Raw genomic sequence first — 25,137 nt, forward strand, 5'->3', positions numbered from 1 at the left:
AAATAAAGAACATAAATATTGGCTCTGACTCCATGCTTTATTGTGGTTAAGGAAGGGAATTTTCTCTTGAGAAACAAGGGATTGGGGAAGGAGATGCAGGAACCAGCAGTCCAGCCATGACCTCTTAAAATATGGCTTAAGACATGTCTGCATTGAAAGTGGTTTTCTGAGCTAGACTTTGATGTTTTGATGTTAAGATGATGCAAGGCAGTGTTAGAAACTCAGATATATATGCTAATCCCCAAATTGCATTTTAAACCTATGCTCGTGGTCACCATGATGGAATATCTAGGCACCATCCCCCCCCAGTGAGGTTTATCATTATCATTATTATTCATTTCATTTCTGTAGCACTTTATATTTTAAGGGGGTAAATCACAAAGTGGTTTACAAAACATTAAAACATCAAATAAAACAATCCAGAATACAACAAATTAAGGCTACCAGGAAAATATTTCAGATCCTTCTCTAAGTGAAATTTTGCTTTATCCTTACATATTTATTTACCTACTCAATATATATATACAGTGGTATATATACAGTGGCCACAGAGCGTAACCTGAAAACGCTCAACCTGAAGTGACTTTAACCTGAGGTATGATTGTAGCTGCCTCAAGTATGTTAGGAAGCCAGTGTGGTGTCGTGGTCAGAGTGTCAAACTAGGATCCGGGAGACCAGTGTTGAAATCCCCACTCCACCATGAAGCTCACTGGGTGACCTTGGGCCAGTCACAGCCTCTTAACTTACACGACAGGGTTGTTATAGGGCTTAACTGAGCAGGGGTGAACCATGTACTCCTCCGAGGAAAAGGTGGGATACAGATGCAATAAATAAGTTCTTCTGATAACCTGCAAAAGAAAGCTGTTGGGTGGGGCAGCCAGGTGGAGATGTTGGTGGCCAACCTGGCATCCACAGATCTCCACGTGGTCACAACTGGACCTGCACCAGTAGCAAAACACGCCTGGCTAATTTCTAACACTGATACAGAGGATGAGGAAGCCAGGAACTCTACACTCCTCAGCATGTGGGCAGAGGAAGCTGCTTTATAGTGAGTCAGACACAGGTCCATCCAGCTGAGACTAGCAGCAGCTCTGCAGGGTTTCAGACGGGGTCTCTCCCAGCCCGACCTGGAGATGCCGGGGATGGAAGCTGGGATCTTTTGCATGCGAGGCAGGCAGATGCTCTTCCACTGAGCAATGGCCCTTGCAGCATCTCTCTCTCTATCTCTCTCTCTCTCTCTCTCTCTCTCACACACACACACCTCCCATTTTGGGAACATCCGAAAAGGAGTGATGATGTTCAAAGTCTTTTATCACCACTGAACATTCTCATCTGTGACTAAATTTGAGGACCCAGAGAGGGCACATAGAAATTGGTTCTGTCAGGGTAATAAAAGCCCATTATCTTCTCTAATATCAATCTGATTTGCAAGTCCTGATTAAACATTAGAAATCTCATCAGCTAGCTGGACAGGGTTAATGTTTGCTTTGTAAGTGTAAAGGAATAGAAATTACTCTTCATTGATTTTGCTTTAAACAAGGTGAACATGTTAAAATATTTACCTTGAAATAAACCTGCTTGTATAAGGAATCTATACAAAATTCACCCTGCTGAATTCCTACTATTGCTTTGCAGCACAAATGGTTCTCTGTTAGGGATTGCCACCCGCAATTTCGCAGCACAGAGAGACTTTTTCCATTACTAGGCCTGTTTGGGAAAGGTGCTGTGATATATGGAGGTGGTAAAATATGTTTATAACACTTGGAAATATAGCTTGCTTATATCAGCATGAAATTCAAAGACTGGGGACTCTGTTTACATAACGCCAGCTCTTGACATGACCGATCGTTAAAGACCCTTTCTTCACATTTCACTTGGGGAACCCCTGATTCATGTAAATCATTGAGGCAAACAACTTCTACAACTCAGAAGGGGAAAAGAGGCCAATTCAATTCAACAAGTTGTGACAAAAAATACTGCCGAGTCCAAGAGGCTACACTTTGCATAGAAAATATGTGCCCTTCAGCAACAAGTAACAGAAAAAGAAATTTGCTAATTCAATGAACTTTTTGATCCATGGTATATCAAAAGGTATCTGTCAGCATCCTGGGGGGGAAATCAACTCTAGTTATAAACACAGTATTTTATTCACCATATAATCTCTCTTCCCCCATTCCTGGCTTCTGCAAACACTTCTACCAAAGTGGGGAGGGGGAAAGAAGCAAAATACATTGCTTGAGAAAGGGGGGGGGATCAGTGTCAGTTTACAGTACATGGTTATGAGTTTGTGGGTTCCAGGCACCTATAATCCTATAATGTTAAAATGTAAGACAGGCTAGCTGCCGATGTTGAGGCAATCGCCTGAGTGATGAGCCATAAAGAAAAGGTGATGAGCCATTAGAAAGCAAAGGAGGGGGTGCTCTGTGTGAGACAGCAAATGGGTGGGCCGCTTCCCTCATGTTGAAAGTGTGTGTAATGTGACCTAGAGGCTAGAAAGCCAGAGAGGCAGAGCACAATGTTTGATTTCTGCTTAAATCCAAGGCTGCAGCTATGGAAGAAACAAGACCCTTTTGGGGTGTTAATGAGCTGAACCCCTCCATCATAGGCTCAGGTTGTGTATGTGTGTTAATAAACCGTATAACCTAAAGACACCACAGTCTCCACTGTGCCTCATTTCCAAAAGGAGACTTAGAATCTTGCAGCACTCGTAGATTAGGGTGGCATGCAACAATATTATTCTGGGATAACAATCCCCAAGGCAAAATCCATCTTTATTGCATAGCAGTATTTTTTTAAAATCACATTAGACCCCATAGTGAATATCAAATACACAAAAATTATATACAATGCATCCAGGATCACATAGTATTGTCTCTGTCTCTGAAATATGCAATTCAGAATAAAGCAGGCTAGTAACTTTACACTCCCTTAGGTAAGTAAGAGCTGCTTCCAGATAAACAAAGTAGGGACAGTTTAGTAAAATGGATAATTTATTTTTCAGGATGCCGATGAGCTGTAAATGACCTATAACGGTTTGTGTAGGTAGGTGGACTAGATGTGTGCCAATGTGAGCTAATAACTTATGTGGATGTGTTTGCAAGACTAGAATAAAAATAGCAAATTCCCTAATGTGTTGGTTTTTTAAAAAATACAATTACCAAACATTTTACTAAAAAAATTCTCATGAAGAATTTCTACTATGAGATCCATCTGTTGGACCCAATTGTGGCCATCAACACAGTCAGAGGGTTGGACTAAGAGTGAGGAGATCCCCACTGAGCCATGAGGCTTCCTGGGCGGCCTTGAGCCAGCCACCATATCTCAGGCTAGCCTTGACACACGAGGGGCTGCCAGGATAAAATGGGGAGGGCCATGCTCCTTGAGTTCCTTAGGCGAAAAGCACTGACTGCAAAAACCACACCCAATCCCTCCTGCGGCACTTTCGCTTACTGTCCACTGACCACAGTCTCACAGTCCAGTGACATCACAGCCATGACCTCACTGCTGTTTCCTAGGAAGAGTGAAACAATAATGACCGGCCATTATGGAAATGCTGCAAATTTTTGGGGAACTCTACAGCAGCACTCTATTTTCTATGGGGTTTTGAAATAACTATTTAAATATTAATTGACATTACATAAGGTTTTTAATCAGAACTGATGAGATACTTGACCTAATAATAATAATAATAATTTATACCCCGCCCATCTGGCTGGGTTTCCCCAGCCACTCTGGGCAGCTTCCAACAAAATATTAAAAACAGAATAAAACACCAGACATTAAAAACTTCCCTAAACAGGGCTGCCTTCAGACGTCTTCTAAAAGTCAGATAGTTGTTTATTTCCTTGACATCTGATGGGAGGGCAGGCGCCACCACCGAGAAGCCTCTCTGCCTGGTTCCCTGTAACTTCGCTTCTTGCAGTGAGGGAACCACATACTGTACATTGTTCGGATCAAATTAAAGGGGTTAATAAATAGATTTGTTATTTAGAGAGTAACAAAACATTTGTTCATGTTCATCTATCCCACCTGAAGTATGAATACCCCTCACATCATCCTGAAGATGCCTTGAAGTCCTTTCTGAACAGAGCAGGGAATGGGACCACTGGGGACAGGCCATCGTGATTTCACTTCAGTATCTTTCCTAACTTTGAAAAAGTTCCATGTAAGACATGTACCTTTGCAGTAGGTGATCAACAAACTAAAGTGGCTAATGCTAATGGTTTTGGGGCTAATTCTGTGGTGGGAGGGACAAAGGACTATAGAGTGAAGAATAAGAGGTTTCCTCACTTGAGGTTTTAAAATACCTGCCAGAACACCTGATGTAAGAGAAAGAGGTTACAAGAGTAAGCCCTTGAGTCCAATACGCCACATTCTGACAAGGCAGAGAAGAAATGCCTTCAAACCTTCTCCTCTTCTGTTCTCTTCTTCCAACTCAATCTCCTCTCTGGCAGTTGAACTTTGGAATATTCCAATAGTTCAGTGCTTTACAGTTCAGCAGATGGACCACAGAAAGAGGAGGAGAGAGCACAACTGCAATCATGGAGGAAACTCTTGGCTCACTTTGAGTACAGTCCACTTCACACTGTCCTGTACCCACCTGAGCAATCTTACTGAGAAATTATGCAGTGTGAGCCAGACCAAAGGAACCCTGTGGCAGCTTATGCCATCGGATGCACTAAAAATAGTATTGGACAGAAGTACTACAGTTGGGTTGCATCCTCCTTAGGAAAGGGGACTAGCACACAAATGCTTAGCAAAATTCCACCAGCTGAGCATTTTGTGTCCGTGGCCTTTTCTGCTGGTGATGATGCAGTTGCAGCTGGTGGGAGCTAAGTTCAACTCCCGAGGTTGCAGATGGAAAATAACACTGCATCACTGCAACATGCTGCAGAAATTTTCTCTGATTTACAAACAGGGCATGGGGAAGAGTGCTTGAGAAGGAGTCCCTGTTGTAGCCCAATCCCCAGGCAAGGCAAGCCCCCATCCCACTTGGAGAATACGCTAAGCTGGCAAGGGGAGAATCAAGCATATTTGACGCTGAGAGGCAAATACAGCACAATCGAGAGAATGCACAGATCTGACCATCAAGACTGACCAAAGCACAAGACTCTACAGCTTCACAAGCAAGAAAGGTAAGTGGGGCTTCACCTGATCAGGTAAGAAATGTCACATTTTACCTTCTCAGAAACAAGAACTATACACAGAACCTGCACAAGCGACGCTGACACAAAAACCCACATATATTAAGTATAATAGAAACATCGCCACCCGACCCCACCCCCACCCATCTTCCCCCACCCTTTCCCCTTCTTCTTCCTAATGTCTCAACAAATGAAACTGATCTGAAAAAAATGTTACTTGGAGAAAAAGAGAGAGAGAGAGAGAGATTTCACATACTTTTGTAAACTAAGAAAATCTTTAATAAAAATACATTAAAAGAAAAAGAAACAAGAACTATAGCAAGAACAGAAGGGCCACGTGTTGGGCCAAGCACAAACTGGAAACAACCCTAAGTTTTATCCAAAGTGAAGAAAATAGGAAGTGGTACAGCTGCAAAGCAGCACAACATTATCAAGTCGAAAATCCCAATGGACTGAAAGGGAAGAACATTGCAATGAAACTTACAAACCAGACATCAAGACCTTCATGCCTCTCAGAGGCCTGTCCTTCATACATGCAAGGCCATATCCCTGAACTCAATTCTTTTTGTCTTCCCTCCCCCTCATTTTCACTTCTCCAAAGAAGTCAGGGGAATCTCTCCAGAAAGGCATGCAGTTGTCTCTCATCTGCATGGCTCATGACCCTTCCCTCCCTTGAAAACACCACAAAATTGGTGCCTCAGGCCAGCAGCCATTGCCCACAGACACTGGACATCAGAGCACCACGGATCAGCCCTTTTCACTGTTAATGGCTTCACCTTCCTATTGCCTAACTGCCCTCAGTCGCCACCATCACCATGCAAGCCCACTCAGTACACAAAAGGAAAAGCAACATGGTGTGGTTGCATGGTCATCCCAGGAAGGAGAAGAGCTGCCCAGCTGCAGGCCAGCTGTAAAGCGCTCTATGGTGGAGCTTTCCAAAAGGCTTTGAAGTTGAAGAAGGACTCCCTCACACCAACCCACACCTTGGTCCAAGGTAAATGTAGCCCTTCCCCATCAGATCCTTCCAAATAAAGCTTTTACCTGATAAACTGTGCCTGCCCTTTTCAGTGCGTTCTTCACTTTGTCCCCACATCCCCTCAAATGAATGGTCAAGAACATGCTTTGTGAAGGTTTGGCCCAGCACTAGAAATTGCAGCACTGCCCATGTGCAGCCATGTGAAGAACTGGCTAGCTCTGGACCCATCGTGCCTTAAGAGAGCCGGAGTTCCAGGCACAAGCACTTAGCTGTAGGTTAGGCAGCTGCACAGGACATTCTGCAATGCCCTTAAGATCCATCTGCTGTTCTGCCCAGTCCTGGATGCATGCAGCTCGGAAAGGGTGCCAGGATGTTGTCTAGCAAGAGGTACAGCAGCTGGTGTAAAGGAAACCTCTCTCTTACCCCCAAGCCCAGTACTGAGCCCTGAGCGATTCCTTCTGCTACTGAACGGAAAAGTATAAGTAGTAACACTCTCAGTTTGTGACAATCAAACATCACAGGAAAAAAACCAAACTATGAGAAATATAGGCATATGGACGTCAGGGAATGTCAAAAGCAACAGACGCCTCAACTCATAAACAGATGCCCATCACACATTTTATTCTTTTAAACAAAGATGCTTAAATTGGGGAGAATTAGGAGCTCTAGTCACTCTTCACTACCTTGCCCTCTTTGCTCCTACTTTCCCTTCACTAGAACATTTCTCTTCTATATATTTCCCATTCACTAATAGCTTATCAGAAAAAGGGGATTAAATTGCTAAAAACAGAAGCTTCTTTGGGTTATTGCTCCATTGCACCATTCCCTATGGCAAGCAAAAGCAACACCAAAGAGAGGGCCAGGAGAACATCCTTCTTGATACCATCAATCCACCTTGAAGTGCCACGTTCAATCCCGCACACATTCCTGCCCATGAGAGGGCTCTTTCCCCTCAGCAGTCCTGAGACGCTTGGAAGAATCCAAAAATCGCAGGAAACAACATTAACCACTTAAAGCAAATACCTTAGAAACCAAATGCCTGAATCAAGCTGACATCTCACTAACAAGTGCACACTTTTGTGATCCTAACTGTTTAAAGTAGGATTGTGGAAACGTGTGACCCTCCATAAATCCCAACAGCCAAAACCAGCATGACCAATGCAAGAGATGATGGGAGTTGTTGGTTCAGAGTTGAGACACATCCTCCTCTAACCGTTTGTGCTGGTTTGTGCGTGAGACACTAAATCAAATGCATAACCCCTATCCTGAATGAAGCACAATTACTGGAAAAACAAAAGCCTGGACTATATACACAGTTTTGAGGTCTTAGAATCCATATGGTAATACAAACAGCACACCACCCACCAATATGGCTTCCGTGGGAAAGACAAATGCCAAATGACAGGACTATACATCCACCTCATCTTGCCTTTCTCAGAGAAAACATTTCGCACAGAAGTGCCATTAATGCTCCAATTAAGCCACTAGTATTTTGAATGTTAAATAGGATGTTATGGTGGCATTTTCGTAAACTAAATACATGGATGTCAAGCCAAAACAACGAGTTATTTCAGAAGTGAAGATTGATGGATCTTTATAACTGGAGTATTATTTTATTTACACCAATCTCATACCTGCATGTTTGTTTGTCTTTTATATATATATCTATTATATATATATGTCTTATATATATATATATATTTATATATCTATCACTGGAAGTTTTGCCCTGCCTTACTAAAATCAAAAGTGGCTTATACATGTCATCAGAACCATGAGGCAGCAACAACCCAAACCCTCAACAGCCATAATTTAGGAGCAGTAGGAAAGGCTTTCTTAAAATCAGTATCCTACAAAAAAGCAGATGAAATGAAATCATTTCTTTCTGTCTAAAAGTGAGCAGCAGTGGGACAAGGCTTCACACACACACACACACACACACACACACACACACCAAACAGGGGGGCTGTTCCAGATTTGGGGCACTATGAGACTTCTAGCGAGGCAACATGGCGCACGGCACGGCGCGTGGGACTCCTGAGGGCGGCCAGTGTTGCTTGTGCTGCCTGACCAGCTTCTGAGCCTCCGGGACTGCTGCCGCTGCCCAGTTTATCAACCAGGGAGCCACCATACCCTCCCCAGCAATGCCCCCAGGCCGAAGCCAAGGGCATCCGGCCAAAGGCCAAGCGGAGTTCCGAGGCCTGGAGGCCTGGCACAACCCGCCTTGCGGCACGCTGGTTATCCAAAGGAGGAGGGAAGGAGCCCCGACCTCGCTGCCGCCGACGGAGAGGAGAAGCGGAGAAGGACCTTCGGGGGGGAAGAGCCCCGATCTCACGGCCCCCGCCACTGCTGTTGCGGCGCCGCACCAGGGAGAAGGAAGAGAGAGATGCCCAACCATCCGGAGCATGGAGGGGGAAAGGAGAAGCCTGACCCTGCTGCCCCGCCACTACGCTGCTGCCACCGAGGGAAAGGAGGGCTCTATATACATGGAATTTTTTTTAAAGTAGAGGATTTTTAATTTTTAATTGTTTTTTATTGTTTTTTTTAAAAGCTTTTTAAAAAATATTATTATATTTATATTACTATTATCATCTTCTATTTTATAATACATACATTTCCCCCTTTCATATATTTTAACACTTTTTAAAAAAAAAATCAACAACCCTTCCCCCCTTTTCCTAAGACTTCAAAATTTCTATTACTACCATTTTAAAAGTACATCAATATATTACTTAAAACACACTATCCACCCCCAAAAAGCGGGGGGGGGGGTGGCTTTTTGTTGTAGTTGTCCTCTTTCCTTCCAACTTCTTATATTTCATCTTTATTTTACTTCCTCCTTCTCAACATATAAATATTCTCCTTAAATTCCTTCCCAGACACTCAGCTCCTTTTTCCTTATTTTTTCCTTTGTGTTTCAAATGTATAAGATGTCTACAGCTTTCAACTGGTTTAACAGTTTAAACCAGAGGATCATGGAGAACTGCAGTTATTTTGTGGGACCTCTAACCAAGAATTCCTAGCATACTCACTAAACTATAATTCCCAGGGTTCTTTGGGGGTTGCAAGGACAGACTGGCATAAAACCAGTATAAATTTATAGCAAAGCTATGTCCCAAGAAACATCACCATGGAAAAACAGAAGGAAACCATGCTGAATACACATGTAAAGGTGTTTGCACTTCATGCCTTTCTTTTAAAGGTTCTGTGCCTAGGCAACCCAAATTCTGTACCAATGAAACATGAACTCTGTGGCTTGTATGACTCATGCAAACTGGCATGTCTTCCCTAATGCTGCATAATTTATTCTGTTTTTCACTGAGCCACTGAGCAAGGGGCAAGAAACTACAGTGGGCACTTGAATTTCCACTCCCAACTATGGGAAATCTGTTTCAACCACCTCTCTGGCTTCTGAGATTTCAGAAAATGTCACACACACACCTCTTAGTGGCTATAAGGACTAGTGATGTTAAAATAAACAAACGTATAAATGTGAATGCAATGATGCCCAGGAAGCTGAATGATGCACTCTTTCTCTACTTCTACAGAACTGTAGCATACACCCCAGCCCCAGAGGCATGCCACTGAGGATAAAACAAGTGGATAACACATAATGCAAAGCTGGAAACAAGAAATTAACTCGTATCTGCAGCAAATTACTAAACACTGATCCTTGCAAGTTCTCTGGTTGTAAGCACATTATACATCTTTTAAGTGTCTGAGTTGGCACTCTTTAAAATTCAGGGTGGGAATGCAGAGAGTAAATAATGACAGACATCTTCTTAAAAGTAGGTAGTTTCCTTCTCAAAAGGCAGTAAATTCCTGTGTTGGTAACAGCTCCTTTGCACACAAACACATTCATCACGAGCCAAACTGTATAACACTTCCAAAGCAGCTGAATACAAATGCCCATTCTACACTTCACCGAATTAAGGGCAAGATAATTCATAAAGACAAGCAGAGGAAGGTAGCATTTTGCAGCTTTCCTCTGAGCTATAAATAGTTGTGGCATTTTCAAGAAAGCTCTCCCCTTCAGTACACTAAGTGTTCTACATACTCTATATTTCATTACAGAGCTAGAGCCTGTGTCAAACCCTTTTAATAAGTAATAATGTGCAACCCTTACCAAGTTTTCCTGGTTTCTGGCAGCTATTTTCTGGTCATCTTCTCCTCCATTTTTCATGTATTTGACTTCTTCCACAGGTTTGATCCTATACTCATCTGAGGAGCAAGAGGAAGAGGAGAAAACACACACATGTAAGAACAGTTATAGAACCTGTGCAGCTCAGCAGATGGTTTTCACAAGCAATGACCCTGTGAACACTTCATAACTCCAAATAGCTGCTAATGAAGAAGGCTCCTCTCGGGTCTTCTTAATGGACTTACTTTATGGACTTACTGCAATTAACCCAAAACAAGTCTGTGAAGAGCACTGCGAGATGCCTCTAAGGACCACTTTGCAGATTATAATGGAACGGGTACTTTATGGCTCCAAACCAGTGTGCTTCAAACATGTACAAGCTGCAACTGACAATGCAGGTGTACAGCACATCTATTCCTGCGGCAATATGTGAAGCAACTCTGGTGGACATTCTCACCAGAATCTGTCCATGTTATTATGAACAATCACCTTAGGAAAGCAACCAGAGTGGTTAAGAAAGCAACCTGCAGCATGAATTAGGGAACTGAAATAGCTATCAAACTCAACTGTTGCTTAGAGGGAGAAGGTGGAATTGGAAATCAAGCAAACTAGAACAATATTAATGTGAGAGTGTCAGGATATATTACTAGCATAACATGAGATTACAGTATTACTGCAATGCTGATTAAAAATACTTGGCACTTAAATTTTTAATCTTCCATGTGCTTTAACATATATAGCTCAATAATCCTTACAACAACCATGTAAGGTGGAACAGGAAGATTCCCATATTATAGGTGCAGCGGGGGAAACAGAGAGATGCAAGGCATACTCCTTTACACATTGCTTGGGGGGATTTAAAAAAACCATACTGCCCTTCAATGTTTGTACTAGGAATATACATTCCACAACAGATGCACAGTTCAAATATCTTCCAGGCTTAGACCTCCTCCAGACAGTACTCAGGAAATTGAGAGGATGTGCAGTGAAGAGAACAGCAAGGACAAGAGATAGGAAGGAAGCCGTGGCCTCCAAAGGGAATTTGGGAGAAGAGGAGGAGCACAGATGTTCCTCAGTCTCAACAACGACTCATGTGCTTTGGAATTTGGATGCAAGGTCACTCTTTCCCCATCTTTATTTATTATTTCCTTATTTTTTTAAGATGTGAGCACTGCTTTCCCACTTAATATAATTCCTACACTGGCACAGAATGATCTGGTTCTAGCCACAGGGCCTAGTTTCAAATCCCCTCTGCAAACAATTTGTTTAGACCTTTGGCAGGAAGGGAGGGGAGAGAAGGAGGGAAGAGAGAGGGAGGGAGATGGGAGAGGTTTTCTCCACTTTTGGCTCCAGCCATGGCACCCTCTGGCACTGCCAACAATGGGCACGCATCCTCTAACACAGGGGTGGCCAACCGGTTGACCGCGACCAACAGGTTGATCCCCGGATCCATATTGCTCACATTGTTTAGAATCATGTCTCCACCCCTCAGTCCTTTCCTGCGTCACGTTTAGTGTGTGTGTTCCTTTGTCGTCTGCTGTAGCGCTGCGTTCGTCTGTGAGTGGCTGCGCTTTTGGTGAGTGATTTAAATTAATTCTGCACATTTACTGTTCAAAAAAAGGTCAACAACTTTGGGAAGTCACCCTAAAAAAAAAGACAACAACTTTGACCTGCTCCCCTAAAAAAGCTGAATAACTTTGGCCTCCCCCCCCCATGGGTAGATCACTGCCAGTCGTCCCCCCGCCCCCCGGAGTAGATCACAGTCTCTTGGGAGTTGGATGTCCCAGAGGGAAAGGAGTCCTTCCCTAATAGTTGGCTAAACAGGCATCACACTTTCTACACCTTGCTGTCCACGCAATACAGTAAGCTTATACAACTTATACACATTTAATTTGTGCTCATTCAGCTTTATGTATGTGGAAAACTATTTCTTTTAAAATAGAAAGGGAGGAGGATTCCAGGGCAAATGACCTTGGGAATCCCACCCATCACTGAACCCCATGTGTCTCAACTACAGTGGTACCTCGGGTTACACACACTTTGGGTCACAGACTCCACTAACCCAGAAGTAGTACCTCAGGTTAAGAGCTGTGACCCACGATGAGAACAGAAATCGGGTGGCGGCAGCATGGCGGCAGCAGGCCCCATTAGCTAAAGTGGTACCTCAGGTTAAGAACGGACCTCCGGAATGAATTACCATATATACTCGAGTATAAGCCAACCCGAATATAAGCTGAGGCACCTAGTTTTAGCACAAAAAACTGGGAAAATGTATTGACTCAAATATAAGCCGGATCACCACACCACAAACCTGGTGGTGGCGGCAGCAGCAGAGGAAGAACAAGCAGCCTGAAAAGGGCTCCTATCGGGCCGCTCGCAAAAGCAGGCATGGGAGCCACGGTTGGGAGAGGCAACTAGCACAGCGCCTCCCCATGGCTCCTGTGCCTGCCCTTGCGAGAGGCGGGTGGTGGGACCAGGGGCAAGAAAGGGCTCCTTTCGGGCTGCTTGGCCCTCTGCCACCGTTGCCCGCCTCACTCGAGTATAAGCCGAGGGGGGCTTTTTCAGCATAAAAAATGTGCTGAAAAAGTCAGCTTATACTCGAGTATATACGGTAAGTTCATAACCAGAGGTAACACAGTATACACTATTTTGGCTTTAGGCGCAATCCCCGGAACATAACCCCTGTGTTAGTTTCAGGCCTATGGTTCTTAATTGCGTTGTTCAGAAATGCTAAGTTTCAAATGCCTACAGATAATTGTGTTTAGCAGGGCTAAGATACGACGACAGACATGATTCCAAGAGGATCAGGTGGAATTTGTGCAAGAAAGGGAGGGAGGGAGGGAAAGCATCTACTCCCACAACTTGGTCCCTTAACCAGCATTATATTACACTCCCCTTTTTCTCCCTGCAATGCTGAACATTAATGGCACATATCCTCTCATAAGTTCTGTCACACTGAAAGGATTTCTGTTTGTCATTCTATGAAAAAGAAGACGTTCAAAACATGTGTTGTCAAGATGAAAAATCACTTGCCAGAGGTAGGTTGAAAATATTTGAGTTTCCTCCTGAGAAGTGTCTTCTAGGTAATTTGACTGTCAGTGTTAAGAGAAATATTGGACTAATTATGACCCTAGAGCAGCGCAAGATGAATCATAGCAAGGCTAAAATGTCCATCTTGGAATCGGCCCACTACCCTTTAGATGCAAGCGCTAGGCCTTTCGAAGCCCAAGAACTATGGTTTTAGCTTAAATGTTGACATTCACAATCGCTGCTTGCTCTTGTAATTCAACTAAATGTCAGTGAGCTCAACATCAAGTAATGAAAGGTCCGTGTTCACCAAGCAATGTAGCCTTAGCACCAGTCCAAGGTATTAGCTGACGTGGCACATCCCTTAGGAAACTGACACCTTCTCATGCCACCTCAGGCAGGTCTCTTTGTGGGTTTCTCCCTCTCGCCAGCTTGAGAGCGCCCCAATATATATGTTACAAGCAAGATGTGATGTACAAGGCCTTCTTACAAGGTACAGTGGTACCTCAGGTTACATACGCTTCAGGTTGCAGACTCCGCTAACCCAGAAATAGTGCTTCAGGTTAAGAACTTTGCTTCAGGTTGAGAACAGAAATCGTGCTCCAGCGGCGCAGTGGCAGCAGGAGGCCCCATTAGCTAAAGTGGTGCTTCAGGTTAAGAACAGTTTCAGGTTAGGAACGGACCTCCGGAACGAATTAAGTACTTAACCCGAGGTACCACTGTACATGGTTATTGAGTACAAAAGAGAATTAGTGGCACCTTTAAAAGACCAACCAATTCATGATAACCTAAGTTTCCATGGACTAGAGGCAACTTTAACCAGATGAATGAAGTTTTATCCTGAGTTATATATAAAATAATATACTTGGGGGAGCGGATTGTAAACAGTGGCCAGAAGGAAATTAAGTGCAGAAAAATTAAGTTATTACTAGTGGTTAACAATCGTTAGTTAACTACGGTTATTAATTGTTATTAACAAAATTGTTATTAAGGAGATATTTGCATTTTTAAACAAGTTTTCTCCTAGCGTCAAACAAATTACATCTCTGGAATGAAATTTCCCCCATCTCTTCCATTTATAAATAAAATATTGTCATTTAATTCAAGGAGTACCCTATATATCACACTTAGTGCTCATCTTATAACCAATTATTCAAATGTTGTCAAAAATCTTGCTGAATCTGCAAAAAGTCTTACTACTTGTATTCCGACATTAACTAATTTGAAAATATTGAAACCATAACAAATGTTCACCATCCATCTTCATAATCATATCATATAATAATTGGGATTTAGAGCAGCTGTAGAACGTAGAGTATTGGGGGCAATTTCGAATGCAAAATTCTCCGCGTCTGCAAGGCAACATGGAACAGCTACATCTGTTTTCCAAGTGGCATTATCAAGGGAAAACGAGATGTTGGGTAAGGGGTTCCTTGCTAGATCAGACCAAATGTCATTTTAGTTCCTATACTCCCCCCTACAATGGCTAGCCTTAGGCAACTCACATGGAGCACATGGCGTGGTTATGTTTGAAGTTATACGCTGAACAATCCCCAGTTAAAATCTCAGTTCTGACACAAACTCACCGGGCAGCCTTGGGGCAGAACTGCTCCTTAGTTTAGCAAAAAAGCGAGTAAGAGACAACATGATAAAAGTGTATAAAACTATCCCTGGCATGGAGAAAGTGGGTGGAGGAAAACTTTCTCCTAACACTAGAACTTGCAGACATCCAAAGAAGCTGAACGTTTGATGATTCAGGATAGATAAAAGAATTTTTCCTTCATACAGCACATAGCAAAACTATGGGATTCACTCACACAATAAGTAGCGATGGCTGCTTTAAACAAGGATCTGACAATTTCATGGAGGATAAGGCTATCAGTGACTACTAATCCTGATGGTTATGTTCAAAGAAGTTTGTTATTGGCATCCGTCTATCTTGAGAGACAACGGAGTGTGCCTCCAAGGCTGAAGCAAACTGCTGGAGAATCACAGTGCCTGCTGTGGCTACAGACACAGGTAACTTTTAACTGCTGTCTCCCGCATTGTTTTTGCTGCGTTTGCAGCGCTGAAGTGATCTCCCAGGGCGCAAGTCTGGGCAGCGTGTATGGAGGTCCTGGGCTGCCCAAACGTCAAGATGCCCCTCTTGGCACCAGCTTGGCAGCAAGACTTGAGGAAGAAGATATACAAGACACCATCCAACTGCCTTAGGGACTCCACTCCTTAGCCTTTTCTTCTCCCGAAGGTGTCCCACAAGGCAGCAAGTACAGATTTTTCCTAGGAGTTGCTGCTGCATCCCAGTTGCTGGGAGCTGTGAAGTGGAGGAGTGCTGTTATGCTCAGGGCTGCTTTGGGCTTCACATCTGCCTGACCACCATGAGAACAGGATGCCGGGTTAGATGGGTCACTGGCCTGATCCAGCAGACGTTTCTGATACAGTGGTGCCTCGCAAGACGAAAGAGTTTTCCGTTTTGGAGGTGCTTCGCAAAACGAATCTCCTATGGGCTTGCTTCGCAAGACGACAATGTCTTGCGAGTTCCTGCGGGTTTTTCCCCCTCCCCCCCCTTTTCTAAGCCGCGGCTTTCAATGGGCTTGCTTCACAAAATGAAAAAACCGCTAGACGAAGAGAATCACAGAACGGATTCTTTTGGTCTTGCGAGGCACCACTGTATTCTTAGAGCAAGAGCAGCAGCTTTTCATCTCCTCCTCTCCTCTCTCATAGTAGGCTCTGTCTAGGAAAAGAACACTTGATAATTTCTCCACTCCTGTTAAGTGGCAGCTATTGAAATGGAACAGAGGCAGGAAAACTCTTGTTTTGATGTCATCACATCAGATGGCTTCTTTTGCAACACACTGGCAGGGGTGAACACACAGCCTGCTGCTCTTGCCATGTGCTCTCCACATCATCTGGTTCTCTCCTTGGACAAGCAACTGGCCTTCAATTCTCCACTTGCAATATGTAAGCTGGTAATACTGACCTACCTTTAAAAGGCCAAATGTAAATATAATGGAGAATGTGTCATGAATCTCAGTTATTGGAGCTTCAGTGTATAAATCTGTGTGCACTACACAAGTAAAACTGTTAATTCTGAAGATACCACAACTGGGAGCCCGGCAGTGCAGCATAAAGAACAGGATTTGCTGTAAAACATTGATATGTGCCAACCCCCTTCCTGTATTTATTATAAAAACCCAAGATCTTCATGTAAGCTAATGAAACTGAGCTAAAAAAGGGGGGTTGGAGTTAGAAGTCCCTGGTTCCAATCTCTCTTCAGCTGAGACCTACTAGGTCGTTCTATATACTCTTAGCTCCTTTCTGCCAAAATAAGGGGAATACTTATCTATAGGGGAATACTATCTATCTGATGAAGTTTCTGTAAGACTTACAGTGCTAATCTGTGAGTCCTTTGAACACTCAAAAGTGCTACACAAATGTTTTAGTATTTCTTCACTTTGTGCAAATGTTCTTGGTTTTAAAACAAGCAACTATTTTCTGCTCTACTTAAAATCGATTTTTAAAGAAACTATTTTCTGCTCTACTTAAAATCGATTGATGAGCAAAGCATCCAGTATTTCCCATAACTCTAGATTTTGCATGCAAAGAAATACCAATAATAGTGTTTAAAACAGGAATCAGAGGGAGAGTTAGAAAGAATGTGCTTTGTCACCACCACAAAACAAGTTACAAGGTGACACAAATAGATAAAAGCACAGAATAGAATAAAGATGCTGGGAAAAGGTAGAAATGATTATGACAGTATACAATGCACCTCTCTGAATCTGTGGCATAAAACAGCTGGCTATGCTAACCTTAAACAGTGATTAGGCAGGTAGAGTATAGAGGAAAGAGATGCATTACCAACATCACGTATAGATACCTATGTGTGCATGCACATGTGCTTTAGAGAAACGCTCAGCCACCAGTATGGCAAATAAAGATTTCCACCTGGAAACAGGTAATTCCCCCACACCAAGCTACCATGGCAACATAATGAAGAAGCACGACATTCATTAATAATGGTCTCAGTGATAAATGAGCATATCAGCATGTACTACTGAAACAATTACGAGGGAAGGGGGAAAATGGCAAAGGAAGCAATGAAAGGAATGGTTACAACACAATGTGGATTTCAACAGTGATACATTAGAAAGAAGACAATGGAAACCACCACTGTGTCTCAAGAACCGTATCGAAAGTGCCTGGAATGTAATAGGATTTTTAGACAGACAGACTTCATCAACTGAAATGTCATTTAAAAAAATAATTACTTTCTTTTTATTAGAACTAGTACTAATCACAAATACTGCAGTCTTCAGAGAGAACTTCAGAGTCTGGGCCCTCTCAGAAGTTTTACAGTTTTCTTAGGGTCCTCTTAGGCTACATGATAGTATTGATTCCTCTTCCCATTTGGAATATGTCACAGTGGTGGCTTTCTATGTTTGTCTGTTTCTCTATTTCTAAGGCACTTGCAGGTACAGCACAACCAATATGAGAAGTTAGGTAACAATAAACTAGGGTTTATCTTTGTGTGTATGAGGACTGGAACAGCTGCACGGATATCTGAAACATTCACTCCCATTTTCAATTAACCACCATTGAACACTAGGACCATGCCCTAAACTGTGATTAATCTGAATGATGGTTTATTGAAACAAAGCAGCCTCATAACCCAAGTTTGGCTTGTTTCAGTAAACCATAAGAAAAAATAAACACAGTTTGTCTGGCAATGAGCATAATGCTAAACTGCAGTCAAAAACTACATTGAATCTCCTCCTTGTGGCTGTGCTGGAGGAGGAACTACACTAGCCTGAACCCCATTCACACAACAATAAACCATAGTTTACTATTTCATCTCGTGCTGCCAATGTAACTGAGGACAGGTTGCAAGTGTGTGTCCCTAAATAAGGGGTGTGTACTTGTGTATCCTGAACTCCTGCAAGTCTGGGAAACAAGCAGTTCTCTTATCTTTTCTCTGTTATCATACGATCACATGTTCTAATAAAAAGATACGAAGCTTATGGAAATTTGACGATATGCAACCTGCTAATAGGCAATATTTGATCCAACACTACTTAGTCATAAAATGAAAATCCAGGATTTGTTAAGGCACACAGAAATTCTAACAATTGCATCAATTCTCCAGGGTGTCAAGTACACTTCAAACTCAGAAAATATAAAATAAACAATCATGGTACCAATCTAATATTCTAAGTAGCCTACAGGGCAGGTCTGCCTTTCTGTGCACATCAAAAATGGGAAACACATTATGAAACGTGTAGCAGCTTGTGTTACTCTTTATTAATGCTGAATGAATGCAACTTTGGGGGCTATTTCATTATTTATTAAACACCAATAAAGAGCAGCACAAGCTGGTGCACACATTAAGATGCATTTCCATTCTATTTTTTTAAAATGATATTTATTGGGAATTTAAAGTTACAGAAAAGAGAAAAGAAAGAAAAGCAAAGAAAAAAGAGATTAAACAATACAAATCAATAAAAAGAAAATAAAAGTACCAAACATACCATACACCAAAATCAAAAACAAGAACAAAAAAAATGAATTTAAAAACAAATCCAATATTCCCATACCCTTATCTTCATTAACTTATTTCCTCGACCTCCTCACACCTCCCTTTTTTGTATTCTAATTATTAATTATCTCAGCAAATCCTTTCCATCTTTCACTGTATTCTGTCCTTTAGTTGTCTTAATTTATTTTAGCCTTATCTTACCATAAAAAACCCTAAAACTTAAAAACTTATTTATACATAACTCCTTATAACATTTCTACTAAAGCCTAATAGTTTCATTCCAAGATTTTCATAACAGTCGTTAATTTTGCAGTATTTCTCTAAATGGATTTTTAAACTTTCTGCCAATCTTCATCCACCGTCTCTTCTTCCTGGTCTTGGGTTCTGTCAGTCCTTTCTATCTGTTCCATCTAGTCCATCAACCTGGTGATCTTATGTCCGAGACTCTTAACTCTTTTCCATGTCCCTTCTGCAGATTTTCTTCATAATTGTACCTGCACTTTACTTTGTCTTCTGCTGGTCTTGTTCTTAATTTCCTTCCTTTGTCTCTGAGAAGTAGATCTCGGGGAAGCAACCTAAGAGTGTCTTTATCCCTTCTCGGCCGGTCAGCCCGTTCTCCATGGTTAGCACTAAAATCCAAAAAATATTCCAAAACATACTTCAATGCCCCTCCAAAGTTGAGTGCCTTGACCACTCCAATCTCCTCCTGGCCCAAAACCAAATCCCAAAGGTCAGAGCATCCCTGCATAGGAGGCTCTGACCAACTTGCCATCTCCAGTCCCGACAGGACTCCGTCTCTCCAAGTCTGCCTCACTCCAGATTCAGTCCTCAGAAATGACAGCTTATGTTCCTGCAGGGCCGTATCTCTCTCAACTTGTATTACTTGAGGTTCAACAACAACCTCCTCCTTTGTCTTCTCCACAACTTGCCCTGTCAGGGCAGATTCCTGGGTCAGTTGTTGAGCAGGTTCTAGATCAGTGGTCACTGTTTGACCGAAATTATCAATTGCAGTAGTCATCAAATCCATCTTCGCATGAAGCTGCTCCAACAAAGCACTTGTCCTGCACAAAGCAGACACTAAGGTTTCCTGTGTCAACATTCTTATCCAAGGTCAGAGCCTGTTTCTCACGCTCTCTAATCTCTACAGCTGTAGAGTTCCCCAGGTCCACTCCAACAACAATTCAAAAGCTCCCTCTAGAGGAAACAATTTCTATTTGTATCCATCCTTTTACAAGCAGATCCAGCAACAAAATTGCTTTCGTTTTTCAAATCTTTGTTCCTTTTTAGTGCAAAAGGAAACATTGGAATCAATATGTTTCTCTTATTTAACTATCTGTCAACATGCGTTATTATTCACAGTCAATGAACTTTCCCCAAACATCTATCTTTGACAGCCCTTTCCCAGGTTCAAGATGATAGAAATTTATCTTTCTTTACTCCCTCTCCTGCAGGCTTGAACAATTTAAGATTTCCCCCCTTTTCTCCTGCTTCCAAGGGGGGGTGGTAGTTTTAACCTATGGAAATTTAGTCCTTTACAGATGACTTTCCAGACTTTAGCTTGTGATGTCTTTGCTTCAAGCTGTTTACAAAAGCGGAAGGCGGACTTCCTGTTTAGACCTTCCCGCTCCGGTGCCAAATTACAAAGTTTAATAATCCAATTTTCCGTTCTACTCACGGGTACTTGTTTAGAGTCCAATTGTCCACAGGAAAAAAGTCAGCGCTCTCCGACAACAGCAATGCGGCTTCACTCCGTGAAAAGAGCAATCGATTCGAAGCACCGCGCCGCTCACCCCACGTCGCTCCGGATCCCCGGAGTGGGGTTTCCCCGCGAGTAGGGGAGGCACTAAAGGTGCCAGCCGAATCCCAGGTCCACAGGCTTCTCCCGCCTGTGGTTTTTGATGGGTCTCCGCCTTGTCGTGGCGGTCCAGACCCTGATTTTCATGGAGCGGGTTCCTCCAGATCAGAGGAAGCCCGCCATTGCCGGTGGCGCTAACCCGGAAGTCCTGATGCATTTCCATTCTAGACATGTACAGAATAGTCAAAAAGATATTGGCAGGCAATAAGGGTTTCTCCCCATTTAGTCATGCACTGCAGAATTTACCAGGAGCAAGGAAACCATATTACAGAGTAATAAGCCTTGGCAAGCAGCTTTCAATGATTTTGGCAACCTACATTTATGGTGTTTACCATTCCATGCTCCCTCTTCTTCCTGCTGACGCACATGTCAGCTCAGTAAAGTACAGGCCAGACAACTTGCACTGTTATTCTTTCTATGGCGGAGCACAAGAACAGCTGCTCCTTAATTTACAGCAGAGAAGGGAGACTCTCTTAGCTAGTTTGGGATCACCTTTCACACCAGAGGACCAGTAGGAACGACTGCCTTGCCTTTCACCTGCCTCTGCTGATTTCTGCGGTGAGCCACTGATGAGTCCTAGAAAAGAATGAAGCTGGAAACCACAAATAGGTGGAGCCAGAGAAATATACACACACTAAACAGATGCTCTGTGGGCTTTAAAAAATAATAATCAAGAAGTTAGAAACAACCATCAGCCCTACCTTTTTTTTTAAGTATTATAATTGTGACTGTTTCTGTGACTATGATTCACTCTCTCTCTCTATATGGTGTGGTAGTAGCCATAATATAGCAACCCTTCTTATAAGTCCTTCCTCTTCCACTTAGCAGAGAACGCTCCTTCTTTACGCTGAAAGTATGCACTAAGAGTGTTTCTACAATAACCTATCTGCTCTTTCCTCAAATCCTGAATTGGGGGGGGGGGGCATGTGTGCATGTCTAAGTAGCAAGTATTAGGAAGATTCTGTTAGCATCCAAACATAGCAACTCACTGAGGGGGAGGGGAGCCCATGCCTGTTAGAAAGCCAAAACAGTGACTAACTTCTGAGAAATACGTATATACCTCTGCAGTTTGCATTAAACTTTTTGGTAATGTACTATAAGCGGCCTTGCGGACCCAAATGGGTCTAAAGGCAAAATATATTATTTTAAATCAATCAAAAAAATCTAAAAGTATGACAACAAGTCTCCACAAACAAATGTTCTCAATTGTCAGGGACAAATTAATTTGTCCCCCTAGTTTGTGTGTAAAATACAAGCAATTCTTAAATGGTGTCCTTCTGTTGTGACATCTGGTCAATCCAAGAGGAAACATAGCAACTGACCTTCCAAACCCCACATGCTATTCTGTGTAACTGAGGTGCAAATGAATCTTACAGATCATGTAAACGATAAGCTTTCTGGGTCCAGTTACACTTGCGTCAAGGAATAATTGTAAGAAGAAGAAGAGGAAGAGTTTGGATTTGATATCCCGCATTTCACTCCCCTTCAGGAGTCTCAAAGCGGCTAACATTCTCCTTTCCCTTCCTCCCCCACAACAAACACTCTGTGAGGTGAGTGGGGCTGAGAGACTTCAGAGAAGTGTGACTAGCCCAAGGTCACCCAGCAGCTGCATGTGGAGGAGCGGAGACACGAACCCGGTTTCCCAGATTACGAGACTACCGCTCTTAACCACTACACCACACTGGCTCTCTGTAAAAGGTGGCTAGTCCTATAAAGGCATGACCACCACTGGGACACTGCCAACAGCAGAAAATCAACAACAAAGAGGAGATCTGAAGTGATCCAGACTGCCCATCTCTGCCTAAAGAAAAAGAAGGTATAAGAAGGCCATATCTGGCTGATCCAAAAAATGGCAATCCCTTAGTTTGGACTGTTTTACTTGGAGTGACATTATTTATACTATCTACAACTCCAGTATTTTAAAGATTGTTTTGGATTTTTTTTTAAATCTGGTGTTTTAATTTTAAATTGTTAATGCATTTTTTATGGTTCAATGTGCCCGCTGCTGTAATCCACTTTGGTATCGTAGACTCAATGAAGGGTGGTATAGAAATTGAAATAATAAACTAACAGCTAGGTTGAGATCCCTGAGAGGTATGAGTGTTGCAGGCTCTGAATCTGCCCAGGGAGGGAACTCTGCAACACTGGAAGGCAAAGAGGTGGTGTTATTACCTTTTAAATCTAGGACTGGCTGCTCAAACCTTTCAGAGGAACTGAGGGATGTTTATATCCCAAGATGTCTCTGCTGGAGAAGACAGGTGGCACAACCAGAGATCCAGGAATGGTGCAATAAAGCACATGCTCCAACCCAGGGTGTCTTCCCTTTGAAATGCCTGGAACTTCACCTGAAGGGGAGGAGCGCTGCCACACCTGGCTCTGCTTCCAGAACAGGACTTAGGTGAGCTTTGGGCTTTATTAGGTGAACTCCTGCCACCCCGGGTGGTCTTTCAGATCCTGTAGTACCTACTTCTGAACTCCCAAACCAGTCCTTATGTGACCTGCTCTTTGCTACTGCATCCTTCCTGGTTCTAGTTGCTCTGTTCCCCAACCTTCTTTTACATACAGTGGTACCTCTGGTTACGAACTTAATTCATTCTGGGTGTCCATTCTTAAGCTGAAACCATTCTTATCCTGAGGCACACTTTCGCTAATGGAGCCTCTCACGGTGCGTGTGTCTCTGGTGCGCAATTTCCTTTCACATCCTGGGGCAAAGTTCACAACCAGGAGCAGCTACTTCCAGGTTAGTGGAGATCGTAATCTGAAGCATTTGTAACCAAAGGTACCACTGTACAGTGTTGGGCATGAGCTCCTCGAATGGTGCAAGCTACAAATATCTCATTTCATCTTGACATAGCTCTGCTTTCTCTTGGAGAGTTTTATGCATCTAACATTCTACATTTTGCTGTAACTGAACAGCTATTTTCCAAGGTTAAATCATTAAAAACCGAAATAATAATAATAATAATAATAATAATAATAATAATAGGGTAGCCATGCTTGTAAAGCAGTCTCAAATGTTATGCTAAGTTCTTCTATGAACTCAGGCAACGCAGCTAAATAACAGTCAGGGCCTTATATAGCTGCCTTCATCTCACCTTTTCCACAACTTATTTTGAGAGCTATTTTTGGTACCAAATACAAGAGTGCCAAGTAAAACAATTCAGAGTAGAAAGGGTTGTTTCAGCTGCACGAAGTGAAAGTGGGTTAGAGTTCTCTTTTCAAAAAGCTGTTTCTCTACATCACAAACACTTGGAGATGGTTGTCCTATGACAACATTATGGACTTCCATCCTTTCATTTAAAGAAAAAATCAGTTCTGCACTCACAAGAAATGTCTCTCCCCTGGATTATGTGAGCCCAACTCCTTAAAGAATCCCACAAGAAGAGAACCACACCTGGCCAATTTAAAGAAGGATAGTGGCTGTATCCCCTTCATGGATCACTGCCTTGCTGTGGCGAAGGGGCTTGAATAACTCAGAGAAGCTATGAGCTATGCCATGCAGGGCCACCCAAGATGGACAGGTCATAGTGGAGAGTTTTGACAAAATGTGATCCACCTGGAGCAGGAACCAGCAAGCCACTCCAGTATCCCTGCCAAGAAAACTCCATGGACAAAGACAACAGGCATATAAAAGTTATGACGCTGGAAGATGAGCCCCTCAGGTTGGAAGGCATCCAACATGCTACTGAGGAAGAGCGGAGGACAGGTACAAGTAGATTCAGAGCTGATGAAGCGGCTGGGCCAAAGCCAAAAGGACGCTCAGTTGCGGATATGCCTGGAAGCGAAAGGAAAGTCCAATGCTGTAAAGAAAAATATTGCATAGGAACCTGGAATGTAAGAACCATGAACCTTAGTAAGTTGGATGTGGTCAAAAATGAGATGGCAAGAAGAAATATTGACATCCTGGGCATCAGTGAACTAAAATGGACGGGAATGGGCGAATTCAGTTCAGATGACCATCATATCTACTACTGTGGGCAAGAATCCCATAAAAGAAATGGAGTGGCCCTCATAGTCAACAAAAGAGTGGTGAGAGCTGTACTGGGATGCAACCTCAAAAATGATAGAATGATCTCGATACGATTCCAAGGCAGACCTTTTAACATCACAGTAATCCAAGTTTATGCACCAACCACTGGTGCTCAAGAAACTAAAATTGACCAATTCTATGAAGACTTACAACACCTTATATAAATGACACCAAAGAAGGATGTTCTTCTCATTATAGTGGATTGGAATGCTAAAGTAGGGAATCAAGAGATAAAAGGAACAACTGGCAAGTTTGGCCTTGGAATTCAAAACGAAGCAGGGCAAAGGCTAATAGAGTTCTGCCAAGAGAACAAGCTGGTCATCACAAACACTCTTTTCCAACAACACAAGAGACGACTCTACACATAGACATCACCAGATGGGCAGCATCGAAATCAGACTGATTATATTCTCTGCAGCCAAAGATGGAGA

The 25,137-nt window shown here is 42.7% G+C and overlaps 1 protein-coding gene across 2 annotated transcripts in view; it reads right to left on the reverse strand.

Moving 5' to 3' along the window:
* LOC309534497 (uncharacterized protein C1orf21) overlaps window positions 1-25,137 on the reverse strand; it is a 168,489-nt gene that overhangs the window by 86,231 nt on the left and 57,121 nt on the right. For both annotated transcript variants that reach the window (XM_082226707.1, XM_082226706.1), the window contains exon 3: window positions 10,247-10,341. In XM_082226707.1, the coding sequence (XP_082082833.1) occupies window positions 10,247-10,341 (95 nt within the window). The remainder of the gene's footprint in view (window positions 1-10,246; window positions 10,342-25,137) is intronic.

The sequence above is a fragment of the Podarcis vaucheri genome, assembly GCF_965113315.1.
Source record: "Podarcis vaucheri genome assembly, chromosome: 6".
Taxonomy (NCBI): Eukaryota; Metazoa; Chordata; class Lepidosauria; order Squamata; family Lacertidae; genus Podarcis; species Podarcis vaucheri.